A 16,019-nucleotide genomic window follows, 5' to 3' on the forward strand; every position below is an offset into this window, starting at 1 on the left:
GAAGGTAGAAGCTATCCTCAAGCTCTCCCCCCCAACAACCAAACGTCAAGTACGCTCATTTGTCAATCTAGCAGGATACTATCGCCGCTTCATTGATCAATATGCTACTTTGACGCGACCCATGCCACTTCTCTTTGTTGCATCTGCTAGAATTGGTCATTTGATGTTGCCTAGAGCTCCGTGTTGGAGATCTAGGAGGATGGTCAATGCGATTCTCCTCTGGTTGTATTGGTGATAGGGACAGAGGACGACTCATCGAGAGGAGGATGGAGAAAGGGTTTACGGTGTGCTTCTGAATCTATTCATAACAACTTCGTGGGGCAAACTACGCAGGAACCAACTAACTCTACTTGTAAGCTCCTTATATGAGGAGAAGGCATTTGAGCAGCTCAGTTATCCAGTAGGTCCTGGTTTGGACACCAGATGGGGGCCATGTGTGGCCTGATGGCTAGACAGCTTCAGATAGAGTTGGTACACTGCCAACTAGGCTACATGCAAGTGCGGGAAGGCATCCCATGATTGATCGCATTGAGGGTAGACGGAGCATTTTGGAGGTGCAGTCAAACCCCCAATAGTTGGGGTAGCCTGCCCAACCATCTCAATCAAAGCTGGTGCACTACGCGAATCGGGGCATTTGGAGTCAAAGCGCCCCCAAGAGAGACCTTAGCTTCAAATGCAAGTCCCTTGCTGGATCCTATACACTTTCTAGGCCCACCTATGGGGTAGCCATCTATACTCCTTGGCTGGAGCTAATAAGACGACAGCAGCAGCGATCATTGCAACGGTGCCTTCTAATCCTGGGATCATGACTAGATGGATGGTATCCTAGCTATCAACGTCGAGCAGGTTTTCCAATTTGACATCATGAGTGGTCCTACCTCATACAGGATGCCTCTATGGACCAATTGGAGATCACCGAGGTCACCCAGACAACTTGCTAAAAACATCCCCTCATCATGAAGGCGACATCTAGGAGACCATAGCCAATACCAATGGCTGGCATTGAGGGCCATTTGGCTCAACATTATCTACCCCTTGCACTCCATCTGGTAGCAAGGTCGCTCGGATAGCTGATCATCATGAAGTTCTCCATCACGTGCAGAACCCTGCCTAAGTTTTCTGCAGCAAATGACCAATCTCCACCTTCAGGTGGTGAGATGATTGATCCAAAAAATAAACATGAACTGAGATTATGGCCATTAAGTAGCTGTTGCTAAGTTTTCCTAGAAGACATAGAAAGACGATATTCTAAACAATCCAAGAGTGCCATAACACAAGAAACTTACCAGAAACTTTTATTATGCAAATTTAAGGCTTTCTCTGACTTCTCAATTAGTTTGCAGAAAATTACACGAATAGATAATACATAAAGGGAAAAAGGGAGCAATCTTTGCTAATACTTACAAAAGTGAGCTCCACTCAAGGATTTCCGAACCACATTACGCAGAAATGCAAGGTTATCATTTGTTGGATCTTCAACCCATGGTTGAGCATACTTCCTACACAACTGAAACATAGTGTCCATTATGATGAGGCATGAATCGGTGTGATTACAAAATCCAGCTTACTTCAAGTCCAGAGAAAAATGTCAATAGAACATGATCTTGAGATAGAAACAGAAAGATGAAAGGACATCACATTCCAACCCATCAGCGAGAAACATAGCATACAGACTCTACTACCAGTGACCTACACAGCCTTCTCAAGCGGACAGGAAAACAAGTCTGCTCCTACATGAAGAAAGGGTTGGAAACCACGACATGGTCCTGAACCGAGGCAAACACACTGGCTATACATGTTCTACACACAACACACAGAAATAGGTTGTTAACAACTGTGCACACAGCTGCAACTTGTGATCAATGATACTGCTTTTTATTTCTCTCGTCCAAAAGAGCATGATGGGTATCCTTTGAGCATTAATATTCTTTCATTTCATATCGGGCTCAAGACTTTGATAACCGGAAGTCCACCAGGGGAAATTGTTTCTTCCTTGAAAACTCTTGCATTTCTTGGTTGAGTAAGAAACAGCCTATGGTGGCTACCTCGTCATCTGAAGCTCAGTACAAGTCACATTTCACTTACCATGGTGGAATGTCTATGGCTTAGGAGATTACTTGCAGATCTTCAGGGCAAGTTGGAGACACCAACTCCAATTCTCACTGATAGTTAAGAGTAGTATCGCAGTAGGTGTTTCATGCTGCACAAAACACATTAAAATCTTTTACCATTATGTCAAAGAGAGGCTCATGCAGGGGAGATCAACTTGGTCTATAGTCCAACACATCAAGGCACTACTTAGGGAAAAGTTTGAAGCTTCCCGCAAAGCTTTAGGCTTACTTCCTTTTGATGATTGATCTTTCACTCGTACATTTTTAGGATTTTTGTTATGTTGACACCCTCTTGTACTCCACTCTCACATTCTTCCCTATTCTGAATTTGAAACTGCATTTCCGTGAGCTCATGTCACATCTTGTCTAGCTTTTGCTGCATCACCAAGTCTTATGATAATATCTTGTTGTTAAGGAGATGGACGCAATTATTTCATGCACCAGACTCTTGCACTGTCCATCCTTTGTCTTCCGTTTCTTTCCATTGTCTTTGTGTTAAGGTAATGCATATGTCAGCACAACATTTGCCTTTCAAAAGCAGGAGACCCATCTCAATTAGCATGATGGGACAGCAAGTTTGTATTTTGACTGCAGCTCTTCTATGATGAATCTCTTTTGTACTATTTCCATTCTCTTCCAATACTCTCTGGTGAGTCCTGGAGTTCATGCCTAGCATCCATACAACTTGGACAACACGGTTTACAAAATGTTTTCCATCTTCCAATCACATAGGTTTAACTTTCTACATTTGTTCTACTTTATTCTCTTTCACAACACTGTATACTCTTTCATCCATGCATCCATGATGCATGCCATTTGTAATTGCCTTTGAATGTGAGGCCCAAGTACTTCAATGATTTAACTACCTCTGGTTCTTGCCTTTCAAGGTGCGGGAGATTTATTGTCAGAACTCCCAATGAGCAGAATATTCGTCTTACTGACATTTATCTGCATGCTACAGAGCTGGCAAAATCTACTCAAGGCATTAGGATGCAAAAAGAATTGTAAGCAGCGATTTATTGATGAAGTAGCTGCATGCGGCATGATGAGGTTACATATTGGAGAGAGCACCCTATACTCATTGATAGATGGAAATGATGCAATCCCTTTGCAAAGGACAAATGTGCTCTACAAAGATAGCTTAATGTTTGTTTGTCTAACAAAAGCCTCTTCAGTTCCGCGGAGACTTCTTAGCACAGCCGAAGAGTAGTTTCTTTGAGTTGCTTGTACAGTGTTAGATAGAAAGAAAGAAAGGTTATTTAAGTCTTCAAAAGACCAAAGGGTCTATGAGACTAAAAAAACGAAATACAATGAGCTGAATGGGTGGAGCCTCTAAGTTGGCATCTTCACCCACGACAAGTACAACATAAACATAAAACACTAGTACAATATAAAACATAAAACATAAAACATCCGGGTTTGAAAGATTCCGGAATCTTTCAAAACCCAAACGGGAGCTTATGCTGGGGTACTGATGAGAACATAAGTGCCGCTTTTCTTACTAAGCTATGATTATTTATTATTTTTCTCATTTACTCTTAATTTTGTCTAAAGTTGCTTACAAACTCTCTTCATTCCTTTCTTCTTTCGCTTGTTGTACAAAAATTTTAATTTGTGAGATTGGATATATTCTGGTCTTATGAAGGTATATATATATATACAAAGTGACTAAGCCCATGGAGAGAACAAGAGCTCCGATGTGGCGTCACTGTGGTGGTTCTCTGTGAGACCAGTAGTGATCCTTCGCCTCCTAGGCAATCTATGAAAGAGGTGATCTCATCAATGTACAGCCCGAAGAGAGTCGGTGAGGGGAGGCAACCCTGCTTCACTCCGATCGTACTCTCTACCAAATCCGATAGGCCAACCTGGGGGCACGAACTATGCCTCTGACTGACTCATATATGCTCATCACCCCCCATATCAGTGTCTCTGGAATGTGCAGCTCTTGTAACCTCCTGATCATGCGGGATCATGGGACAGTGTCAAAAGCCTTCCGAAAGTCTACAAAGCATGTGTGGACTTTCTGGTGTCTAGACCTCGCCTCCTCAATGATAGCCCTCAGAGTGAAGATGTGATCTAGGGTAGAGTGTTGTCTCCGAAATCCTACCTGTCCTAGTGCCCGCTGACCTCAAGCCTCTGTAAAACTGCTAAGTTTCCTCTCTAGAACTGATCAATAAATCTTGGCCAGAGTGTGGCCAATCATAAGGGTCTGATAGTTCCCCGTCTCCATAGGGCCCCAAGCTTTGTGTATCAGCACAATAGTAGCGGTACTCCAAGAAGGTGGAAAACCATCACACAGCCCAGTTGAACATATGTGCTAGGATCAGGGCTAGGACCTCCTGTCCATGTCAGTCCAGATGCCCTCGTGGTCCTGTGCTCTCTAATTGTGTAGACAACAAAGTGCAGCCCGTACATTCTGTGTGGTGAACAAATGACAAGTGGGGGGCCTAGCGTGGACATATCCAACGGTGTCTGCATCTAGGCATCATAGAGGGAGCATGCATACATGTGCCACACATCTGGGTCAGAGATGGGGATAGGTGGCTTCCCCTCGTATAGAAATCCCCAACTAGTGGTCGGGTCTCCTCCTCGAAACGATCTAACAATCTCATCCATCCTATGTGTGAGGAAAGCCCGTCTCTTACGGCGCGTCAGTCGTCAATAGATCCTCTGTGCCTCAGGTGTAGCCACATGGCTCAAGGCCTCCTACTGTGTGAAGTGGGATCTCGCCTCTCTGCACTCGTCGTTGAACCAAGGGTTCTAAGGCATCTTCCCATCCTTGGCCCGCCCTACATCCTATACCACTAAGACAAGGGTGTCGGAGGCACTATTGAGGTCTATGTCATCTCCACGTAGAGCTGGGAGCTCCCTGGCTAGATGGCTTATATACACTGCGTCAAGAGCACGGTCAAAGTGGATATGAGTGCGTGGGGGGAGCTCTCCCTGTGGCTGGCATAGTGATGGAGATATGGAAGGCCAAGTATGAGTGGTCAGCTCCGAGTGGGGGGAGGCCGGGGGGGGGTATGGCGAAGTCGTGTCTCCGTGAGACAAAGTATAGTGGGCCTACTAGATAGTCCACTGTACTAGATCCACCACCATGTGGGAAGCAAGTGAGTCTCCCAGAAGATGGCCATCTGTGAAGGCCATTAAACATGATCATGTCGTGGATTGCCCCCAACTCAAGCAGATGTCGTCCATATCCTGTCACCTATGGGGCATCTGTAAAATGCCTTACTATCCCAAGCTCACCTGCATCTAGTTCCAGGACTATGTGTGGGTCTCTGTCATCATTTGAGAAGTCAAGTAGGCCCACCTGTCTATTTCATGTCCGTGCATTGAAGTCCTCCAGCAGGAGGGTGTCTCCCCGTCTGAAAAACTCCGTGATGTCATCATGGATCATCTCATATGGGCTCTCTCCATTTGTAGTGACCTCTCGTGCATAGGATGACGTGTCTGGAGGAAAGTAGCACACTGCAATGAAGATAGGCCGAGCATCTGGGAGCTGAACTCGTATCCACATGTGTCGTGCATGCTCCTCTCTCTGAACCATAGACATGAGTGGTCTCAATTGTGATCTGAAAAGGACAGCCACTCCTCCAGAGCCTCGGACTCCGCTATCTCTTCTCAACTCTCTTCTGTGAGCTGATTCCCCATGTATATCCAATCACTATGGCCAGCCCTCGCTCCGGACTCTCATGTGTTTCGGTGTAGAAAATTATGTCCCTGTCAGTGTAGGTCTCCAAGAAACCACCTGGATCAGACCAGAGGGTGCCATTACAGTTCCATACTACCATTTTCAGTCCACTATGTGCCCTCATCCCGTGGGCCCGACACCGTCACAATTCACCTTTCTCTTTTTCTACTCTTTCTGTCCTTTCTCGAATGATCACTCTGCCATCTCTGTATGCAGCCCATTTCCCTTCCTGTCTTGCAGCCATCACTTTCACCATTCCCTCCCTGTGATGTTCCTGCTGTAGGAGGGTGAGATCATCATCCAAAAAAGTCCTGGTGCCTTTTCAAGATGCCCTCATGCTCATCGGTGTGGATCTGTCTTCCTTGGTCCGGAATCCTAGTATCAGTGGCCTGCTTGGCGCATTTGCTTTACCCACCCTCTAGGCTGTCTCGCAAGTTCGGTTGACCCCCCATTTTAGTGAAGAGTATGTGGGCGTCTGCCATGGGAGTGTCCCCCTTTGGCAAACCTCTAACAAGTACATTCAAGCATTTGATGTCCTGTCTTTTGTCCTCCTCAAGGGCATCTGAGATGATCTCTTTTTTGGGGGCAAATGTACCCTTCTTGACCACGTCCTTCCATTCTAGCATTTTGGCTTCACCCACGCTGTTTTGTTGTTTCAACTCAGCGTGCTTCCCTTGCATTGTGGCCTGAATGGCTGCAATATCTTTTCTGAGGGTAGCATTCTCTGCTTTGAGCTCCTCCATTGCCTTGCATGTCTCTGCTGGGGTCCCATTCATGTCTTTTATCTGCTGTAGTTCAGTCTCTAGTGCGTGCACTTTACCTTGAAGGCTGGTGTTGGCGGCTGTCCACTCCAATTTGTCTTTCTCCCATTCTTCCTTTCTGGATTTCTCCTTCCTCCACTCTTCTTGTATCTTGCTACCCTGTTTCTTCATTTCATTGAGTACTTTATCCACAAGTACTTTCTCAGCCAATAAAGCCACATTTGTGGCTTCGAGATTCTCTACCTTCTGAATGAGGGCTGTACAGAGATTATGAAGGCTGATAAGAACACTTTCTGCAACTTTATTGGTGATGTTGCCCCCATTTGTCCTCCACACATCCTCGTGTCGGCATAGTTGCAATCCACTGTTTGCTGCCCGTTTGCAGAAATGTATAAGAAAGAAGAGATATCTCACATTTTGCTGTCCCCGGGTGATTTCCAGGCCTGCTGGTATGTTTTACCATCTCTCCTTGTTTGCCTCAATGCTGCATTGTAGCTATATTGACTGTTTGGGGTGGTCTCTTCTGCCTTTTCTTGCCTCAGCTGTCGATTTTCTTGATTTTCTTCAGGTCCAGGACAGAAGGTGGAGGTTCACCTATGACAGATAGATGGCGGGGACGGGGGCGGGGGAAGGGGGGGGCAGCGCTGATGAAGTCGAAAGTGTGGAGGTGTGACTGAGAGACCAGACGCACTGAAGGGGGTCGCGAAGCAGGCTGGAGGGTGTCGCGAAGCAGGCGGGGGCCTGCTAGGGGCTGGTGGGGGTGTCGCAACACAGGCAGGGGCCTGCTAGGTGCTGGTTGAGATGTCGCGAAGCAGGCGGGGGCCTGCTGGAAGCTGCTAGAGGTGGCTGAAGGTGGCTGTGGCTGGGTGGCGTAGGAGGTGGCTGGGGGTGGTGAGAGACAGAGGAGCTGGAAGGGATGGAGGGAGAGGCTGGCGGAGCTGGCAGGGATGGACGGAGAGGTTGACAGGGTTGGCGGAGCTGGACGGGCTGCTGGACGGAGGGGCTGAGGGTTGGACAGAAGGGGGGGGGGGGAGAGAGAGAGAGAGAGAGAGAGAGTGCACAAGCGAGTAGGGGGAGAGAGAGGGGGCTAGCACCTCACAGCAAACAGGTCGGGGTTATCCCTGGGCAAAGGCTGCAACAGATGGCACAATCACATGGAACGGATCGCAAGGTCTTCAGGGCCTGGATCCGGCCTGGCAGGAGGCGGATCTGGAGCAGCAAGCAGGCGGGGTAATCCTGGGTCAAAGGCACACTGTTGGCGAGGTTTGTGGGCAGGTTTATTCCATGCAAGGCCCAGCCCTTTTGGACTGCATACCCTGCCATCTGCCAGCCCTGTTGCAGGCCAACAAGAGGGCTGCCACACTGCCCCTGCCCTTAAATAGGACTGAGGCTGGCTGGTCAGCCAGCACACAGCCCCACAAAGGGTCCCCACGGCCCCATAAAAAGGGACTGGTAGGTCGGTTGAAGGGCCTGCCTGGGTCCACCTAATAGGCTGCCTGGGTCGGCCATTTTGGGCCAGGATTGCCCTATAAAAGGGAAGCCCCAAGGCCTCATTTCATCATCCACCAAGGCAGCTTTCAGGGAGCAGATCTGGAGCAGAGGAGCAGCAGACTTGGGGCCTACACCCAGGAGGACCAAGGCAGCCTATGAACTGCAGACACAGTTTGAAGAAGGGCTGCACACCTAGGCTCACGCTAAGGACAGCAATGTACGGAGGATCATACGGAGACTAAGGTCTGAACGCTCATCAGGGAGCACGCAGACTCATGGATCTAGGAGTGTCTCAGAGGTGGTAGGACGACAGCTTTTGGTGAGAACAAAGGACCACATGTTGGTGGGACTTTGGCCCTATGTTGTATTGTGCCTATTGGACAGAAATATTTTGTTGGTCCTATATCTCTTCTGAGCATTGTCTATTTGCTAATCTGCACATCTATGTGAAGCACATTATTAAGGAAGGAAGTTTGTGATTCCACCCACACCACCACTGTGTGAGCTCCTGGGCTATTCTATCAGTCTTCCACTGTCCGTACCCTCTGTTGGTTGACTTCTAACATCATGTGTATCCAACTAATATAAACTATGATGTAAAATACCTGTAGTGACTATTTGGTAGTCTTTTCCTCTCTTTCTAGCCACACAGTTTGCTGAAGCATTATCCTTGTTAGTATCTAAAGCTTTAGAAACTAAAACTAACATTCCAGCTTCCTACTTCTCTTTTTCCAATTCGTTGATATGATGATGTGGCATTTTACAATCATGGCATCTTCCCTTCTTTTTTGCTTTGCTTAAATAAACCTTTGCCTATTAGATGGCTGTCTAAAGCAGCCTTAAATTGCACGTCACCTTTCAGGATTCCTATTTTGTACAACAAGTGCTTGATCACTGCTACAGGAAGAGGAAGGTTTATTCTTACTTGTCTATTCCTCCTCTAACAACCAACCCATAAGCTCCTCAAGCTAAAGTCTCTAAGCATTGCCCCTCAAAGAACAAGCGAGAGAAGTATGGAAACTCAGGTAGGACTTCGGCAATGACTGCAATGTCTTGGAGATCAAACCTTTTTCAAAGATGATCTCATCAGTATTCAAAAGAGTCTCTAAGATCCTAAAGTTTATACCTAGATGAATCCAGGAACATTCCCAAACTCATCCTCTAAAAACACAACATAGTGCAGTTTCAATCTCACGATAGTCACTCATAAGATTGAAAACCATAAACTCCATCACGCATAGCAGGGACTAGCTACTATGACATCCCCACTGACGTCATCAGCACCCAACAGTGGGTGTAGACCATAGTATAAAAGTATGCTCTCACACATACAAATCCACACACCCACACATACTTGAGCATCCATTTATACAAAGTCTTCGTACTGAGTTTCTGTCGGCACTCCGGAGGTGAAGGGCAAACTCAACCATAACGAAGGCTAGCACTAAAGGAGAAGTCTAGATCCTAAAGTTTAGTCAAATGCTCTGACATATTGCCACCCTCATGCACATTCAGATTCTCAAGCGCTCCTTCTTGAGGAATGAAACCCTTGCCTCCCTCTTAGCCTAATACATAGTTTGCAAGATATGCCATGCATGCAAAGAGGTCCTACAAGACTTGATGTGTGGAATAATAAACCTCTTGATTGACAAAGAAATCGAGGCAAGTGCTTGGGCATCATGTGATCCCAACTCCTCTACTGAACTGTGACAGCTTCAATAGCTGCAATGCTGGTCCAGTCGCTACTCCAACTTGTGTTCTACCAGGTGTGGTTGATGCATTGGGGGCAACATCTATGAGACATGGTGCATCCCTATTTACTAGTCCCCATAAACCTTTGGCAACCAGCACATTTTCAACCATGAAACTCCATGAGGAGTAATAGGTGCCATCAAATTTGTCCTCCTAGGACAAAGCTCTACCAAATAATTTGCCATTTTAAGCCATATTTCATTGCACAATTGACCGCAACCTCTGACTGCAAGTGCGAACTCAATGCAGCTCTTCTTGAGTGCTTGTACTAGCAAAGTGCTCAACAAAACTCCAAAGAGGAATTCGGGAACCGGAAAAGCAGATACGAAAACCAAGAATCTGAATAGCAAAACTCAATCTGAGCCAATCCAGATCTAGTACAAAATTCAGTCCAATCCGGATCCTAGATAAAATCTTAGACAAAATCCAATCCAATTCCGGATTTGGGCAGATCAGGGACAAATTCTGAATCCAGGCCAATCCAAGTCAGCAAAATTGATCTGGGACAAAATCCGAAGCAAGGAGACTTCGGAGCAGGATTGATCCGTGGCAAAATCTGGAGCAGGACGCAGCAAGATACTGATTTCAAAGTAGATGCACCTTTGTTCCAGGGGAGGAAAACAGGCCGAGCAGAAATAGAGGTCAAGAAACAGCAGATTGAGACTGAAATTCAACCTTGCTTTTGCACAAAACCCCCTCTTTTGACTGAAATAGGCCGGGCACATATTTCCAGGTGTGGTTGAGCAGCAACTGAATTGAGTCGAACAAAAAACAGATATACCTAGATGAATCCAGGAACATTCCCAAACTCATCCTCTAAAAACACAACATAGTACACTTTCAATCTCATGATAGTCCCTCGTAAGATTGAAAACCATAAACTCCATCACACATATCAGGGACTAGCTACTATGACATCCCCACTGACATCATCAGCGCCCAACAGAACTGGCTGAGCCTAAAATGAGCTGAAACAAGGCCAAAAATGTTGGCTGACAGCTCCAAGACAGAGGCAACAATTCTGAATAGTAAAATCTGCTCCAAATGCGGTCGAAACCGGGTAGAACAGCAGCAAAAATCACTATTTCAATGGCAGCCTGTTTGCAAACCAGCTCCCAATGACCTGAGACCAGCTCAAATGCTAGAACTGAAGGTGGCTCCTCCAAAAAAACTAGCCGCCTTAGGAAACAAGGCCAACCACCTACTCTACAACACATCTTTATGAAGCTGCATTGTGTAACCACTGTATTGGACCAATACTTGTGTCCCATAGATCCAATTGGGTCTCGAGAGGATAGTAATGTCATAAGAATTGGATGTGCTAACAAAGTTCTTTCAATCTTCCACCATGCAATTGTATATTATCAAGACAAAATCGTGGGTGCTAGGATAAGACACAAACAAGTCAATTTCACATTCAAACGGAAAACTTTGGATATGGTGGGTCTAGAGTTCACCAAAAACAACAAATGTAAAACATGTAGAGAGAAGAGATTTTCAGGGTTGCAAGCACTCACTACACTTTAAAATGGATGCAAGAAATCACTCCTTTGGAATTAGAAAATAAGAAAATTTATACACTATGCTGATGCCAATCCCACATTTCTATGGACGACAAGCAAGGGCTCTAGCTCTAGCCAACAAATATTCAAAAGAGAGTGGAGATTGTGCAGAAGAGATTCATAAACTTTAACTTCTAGTACCAGAAGAAAAGTGCCTCTACAATCACTCTTAATAGCCTCCAGTGCACCCCAGGACTCCATGCTGCAGTCCGTACCACAGTCCATACAGCAATGATCTTACCCAGGTAAGCTCCTACCCTATCCCACATTCACTGTACCTGCGTCCTCCTCATATAGGGCTCACAGATGGGTGTGGTGCCCTTTCTAACAGAATGAACTGCAGGAAGGTACAAGGGGAGGGACAGAGACACACACTGAAGGGAGGAGCAGCCAAGAGCTGTTAGGAGGGAAAGACGACCGGCAAGCAGCAAGGAGCAATTGGGAAGAGGAGAAAAGGTAGGTATGAACTGCAGGCAGGCGTGAGGGGAGGGAGAGAGACACGCTGAAGGGAGGAGCAGCCAAGAGCTGCTAGGAGAGAGGAAGGAAAGGGTAACACATTCAGAGGGGGGAGGAAGGAAGCAAACAAAAGCCTCATAAGAAGGAGATTGGAGCAAAGACGGGTTCAGTAGGTGGCTTCTTCTCTTTATTTGCCAAAACTCAATGAGCATTGGCATTAGATGGCTGCTCAACATCAATAAAAACAATTGATATACAACTTACAAGAAATTCAAACTAAGTTTCATAAGTATGCAGCTTACAGAGCAAAGATCACTTTTCTTGAAGCCCAAAAGCGGTCGCACCAACAATAATCTATTAACGAGCTCATTCTGGGCATAGTCAGGTATACATTGGAACCTTTCAGATACAAAAGGTATACCAGCGAGTCCAGCTAAGCCACTGTGTCGTGATAACCTAATAATAAATAGTTCCATCTGCATTGACAAAAATGACTCATGTCAGTATTTCCTTTTGGCTAGTCATGGCCTTGATGTTTAATCCATCATTTCATCAAACAATGAGTACCCAATGCATTGACTGATGCCGAATTACTTCATAATAACAGTCCCTTTCTTCCAAATCTGAGCATTGTGTGTGTGTGCGCGCGCGCATCACAGCAAACAAATAAGCAAGCCATACAACCAGAGAGATGGAGAACAATGAACTCAGATGCAAGAAACCCACTTACAATCCTGTCTATTCCTTACGGGGTGGAATGCTCTTATACAAGTACAGCGAGACGTACAAAAATTACAAAGCATAGATACACTCAAGCATGTATGCACATGTGCGATATGCAAATGTATATGTGTGTGAGTGTATACACACATATATCATACCTGTGCATATAGGAGATAATTGAGAGAGAGAGAAGTAGAAGTAGAAGTAGAAATTATTATCATCCACGGGGGGCCGAAAACGACCCATGGGACCCGAACGGTGTACAAGAAAAGTCTCCTCCGGTGTGAAGGGGTCAAGAATTTTCAAGTTCTTGACGGTACAAAAAGAGGCGGGTAACAAAAGATCCTAATGCTGCCGGCGAGGCTGTGGAAAGGACTGATGTTAACTGTGTGGAGTCTCCCAATAACTTCTGGTAGTCCTCCCTAATGTGTGCATAACTGGGACACTGCAGAGCTATATGTGCCTCTGTCTCCACTGTTTGAGAGTCACAAAATCTGCATATTCTGGCATGTCGAGGAAGATTCAACCACACTCCCTTCTCAATTGCAAGCATGTGAGATCTAGTCCAGAATCTAGCAATATTTCTGCGATAGAGCAAGGGGATGGAAGTGCTGATGTATGCCTGAGCAGGGGCCTCTTTTGTCATATATGTGGACCAACATGTGGGGTTGATGTGATCTTGGTAATACTCCAGCTTCACCCTCTTCTTTGTTGTTAGCCATTGAGTCTATAGAGTGCTCAGTAGGGACATCTGAAACTCTTGGATATCAATTCTTGCGGGTGGCATAGTCAGGTATGAGTCTACATTCCATCTGCTGAACCACTTCCTTATATCTGTCCCCCATCATGTGCAAATGATCTTGCTCTTATGGTGCTTTTGAAGTTTCATGCTGGCCATCCATGCCCTGTGAGGTAATCTATATGTTTGCATTTGTTGTACCTCCACTAAGTATTGCAGTACTCTAACCAAAGCATGGAACTCAATAGGTCTCCTGCCTGTTTCTAATAGTAGCACCGAGTATGGAGTAGTTGCCTTTACACCTAAGTGGTGGCGTAAGAAAGCCTTCTGCATTTTTTCGATCTCATTCCATGTCGATGGGGGAATGCTGCCTCCCCATACTTCCACTCCATAGAGTACTGTTTAAACCACATATGCATCAAACAAAATGTTCCGAATCTTCCAATTGCGAGTGTCGGTGTGCCTGCAGTCATTTTCAAAGTGATAGTATTTGCCCCAGCCTGTGTCTAGTCTTCTTTGGACACATTGCCACCATCTATGATCTGCTGGAATATCAATTCCTAGGTATTTAAAAGTATTGACATATTCGAGGGGTTGTCCATCGAATATAATGTCTAGGGGATGTAAAGGCTGAATGGTGCACACTGCCATCATTTTGGTTTTGTTGACATTTACCTACAGCCCGCTCTCTAGACAAAAGGTCTTCAATATCTGTAATAGTTTGTGCATGTGGTCGGGATCATATGCAAAAAGAACTATATCATCTGCATATAGCAGTAACAATATTACCCACACTCCTATTTTGGGGCCTTGTATGTCTTCTGTTGACATAGCTTCTTTTACAAGTTCTTCTAGCCTGTCAATGAATATCCCGAATAAAGTGGGTGAGAGTGGGCAGCCTTGCTTGACTCCCATGTTGCTTTGAAATGCAGTCAATAGTCCTTGAGATTGCTTCAATCGGCATAGAACTTTTTCATATATCCGGGAGATGCCCACTCTGAGTGTCAAAGGGACCTCCAGGATGTGCATTCTATCCCATAAACCTCCTCGTGGTATTGTACCAAATGCTTTTCTGAAATCAACAAAGCAACAGAGTAGAGTGTTTCTGTGTAATCTGCTTTCATCCATGAGGACCCTCAGTGTAACGAGGTGGTCTGCAGTTCTGTGTTCTTTGCGGAAGCCTGCTTGCCCAATAGCCCTTTTCTTGGCTTCTTCTGCCCAGCTGCTGATTTTTGCTTCAAGTATTGTACTAAAAAGTTTGGCTGGGGTTGAGCTGACCATTATAGTTCGATAATTGGTAACTGAATTTCTGTCGCCTCCCTTGAAAAGGGGCTGAACCCAATTTTCCTGCCAATCAAGCGGGAAACCATGTTGTAAAGCGTGTGTTAACACCTGTGATAGCCACTCTCTTGCTTTGTCTCCTGTCCATTTTAGAAATAAAGCGCACATAGACATGTGATCATATGCTTTTCCATTGGCCATCTTTTTCAGCCCTGTTTCTATGTCTTCAAATGCAAAAGGATTGGGAGAAGCAAGTGGTATCTCTTCAGTCCCCATTTCTGTCGCATTGACATGGTTGTAGAGTTTTCATCTGATATATTCCCCATGATCTTTTTCTTCGGACTCTTGACATGCCTCCAACCTTTCTTGGGATTTTTTATGAATGTAAGTAAATCAGATTTTTCCTTTTCTAGAATGTAATGCCTCTTCTTTTTCCGTGTGAGAGCATTATATTGTTTCTCCTTCTGTCTGTACAAGTCTGTGTTTGGAATGTGTTTCAATGCTTTGCGCATTTGCTTGCACTCTTCATCGTACCAGTTCTTACATGGTAGACCTTTGACCAATTTCTGTCTTGCTTGGGGGGCTACTCCAACCTCCTTGCTCCTTTTCAGAATGGGGCTGGTTCCTTCCTGTAGGGGACTAGCCTCTCCCTTCATGCCACTTCCTCTTTTCTTGATTTGAGCTTCTTGGTTGCAAGCTAAACCCCTCTTGCTCCTTTCCTGAAGGGGGTTAGTTCCTCCCTTTAGGCTCCTTTTCGTCCTAATCAGGCTCAATCTTGGCCTTTTTCAATTTCACACCTTTGTGGCGGTGTCCAAGATAGCCTCTTTGAGGGCTCCCCATGTGGGTGTAACTGCCATTGCATTCAGTTTTGCATCCAGTGTGATGGCATATTCTTTCTGTTTCTCTTGATCCACCCGGAAGCCTCCTGGATGTGCTGTAATTTTGTGTGTGGATTTCAGCCCGGGAGAGATGGTCTGACTCTGGCTGTTTTGCTCCTATTTTGAGGCTCTGAATGTTAGGTAATGCATCTACATGTGCCAAAGCATAATCTAATACACGGTGCCCTCCACTAGCCGAAAAACATGTAGTCCCGTTGGTCCCGGGAAATAGTTGCATTCCATTTAGTATTGGCATATGTAGACCATTCATCATGCTTCTGAGTGCTCTGCCTTGTGCATTAATGGTGTTATCGTCTGAGATCCTGTACCATCTGTCATCCACTTCGATTGCATCCTCTTTATCCATTTCATCATGCATGATCGGCTGAAATTGCATTTGTCCAGTTCTTGCATTGAGATCACCCAGTATTATGACTTTACCTACTTCCTTCAACTCAGCAATGTCTAGGCATAAGGCTGCAAATGCATCACTGGTGTCTATTTCATTCCTGCCATAAAAGGGAGAGTCATGATGTGGTATATAGCAACCTGCAATGAAGAGAGGGCATGC

At 45.5% G+C, this 16,019-nt stretch overlaps 1 protein-coding gene across 6 annotated transcripts in view; it reads right to left on the bottom strand.

Moving 5' to 3' along the window:
- The window catches only part of LOC147898371 (uncharacterized), a 75,304-nt gene that overhangs the window by 55,928 nt on the left and 3,357 nt on the right, over positions 1-16,019 (bottom strand). For all 6 annotated transcript variants that reach the window (XM_087379270.1, XM_087379266.1, XM_087379271.1 and 3 more), the window contains 2 exons: positions 12,130-12,303; positions 1,405-1,507 (listed from right to left, as the gene is read on the bottom strand). In XM_087379270.1, the coding sequence (XP_087235396.1) occupies positions 1,405-1,507; positions 12,130-12,303 (277 nt within the window). The remainder of the gene's footprint in view (positions 1-1,404; positions 1,508-12,129; positions 12,304-16,019) is intronic.

The sequence above is a fragment of the Dipteris shenzhenensis genome, chromosome 9 (assembly GCF_047967505.1).
Source record: "Dipteris shenzhenensis isolate YYH24624 ecotype China chromosome 9, Dip_SZ_1.0, whole genome shotgun sequence".
In the NCBI taxonomy this organism is placed as follows: Eukaryota; Viridiplantae; Streptophyta; class Polypodiopsida; order Gleicheniales; family Dipteridaceae; genus Dipteris; species Dipteris shenzhenensis.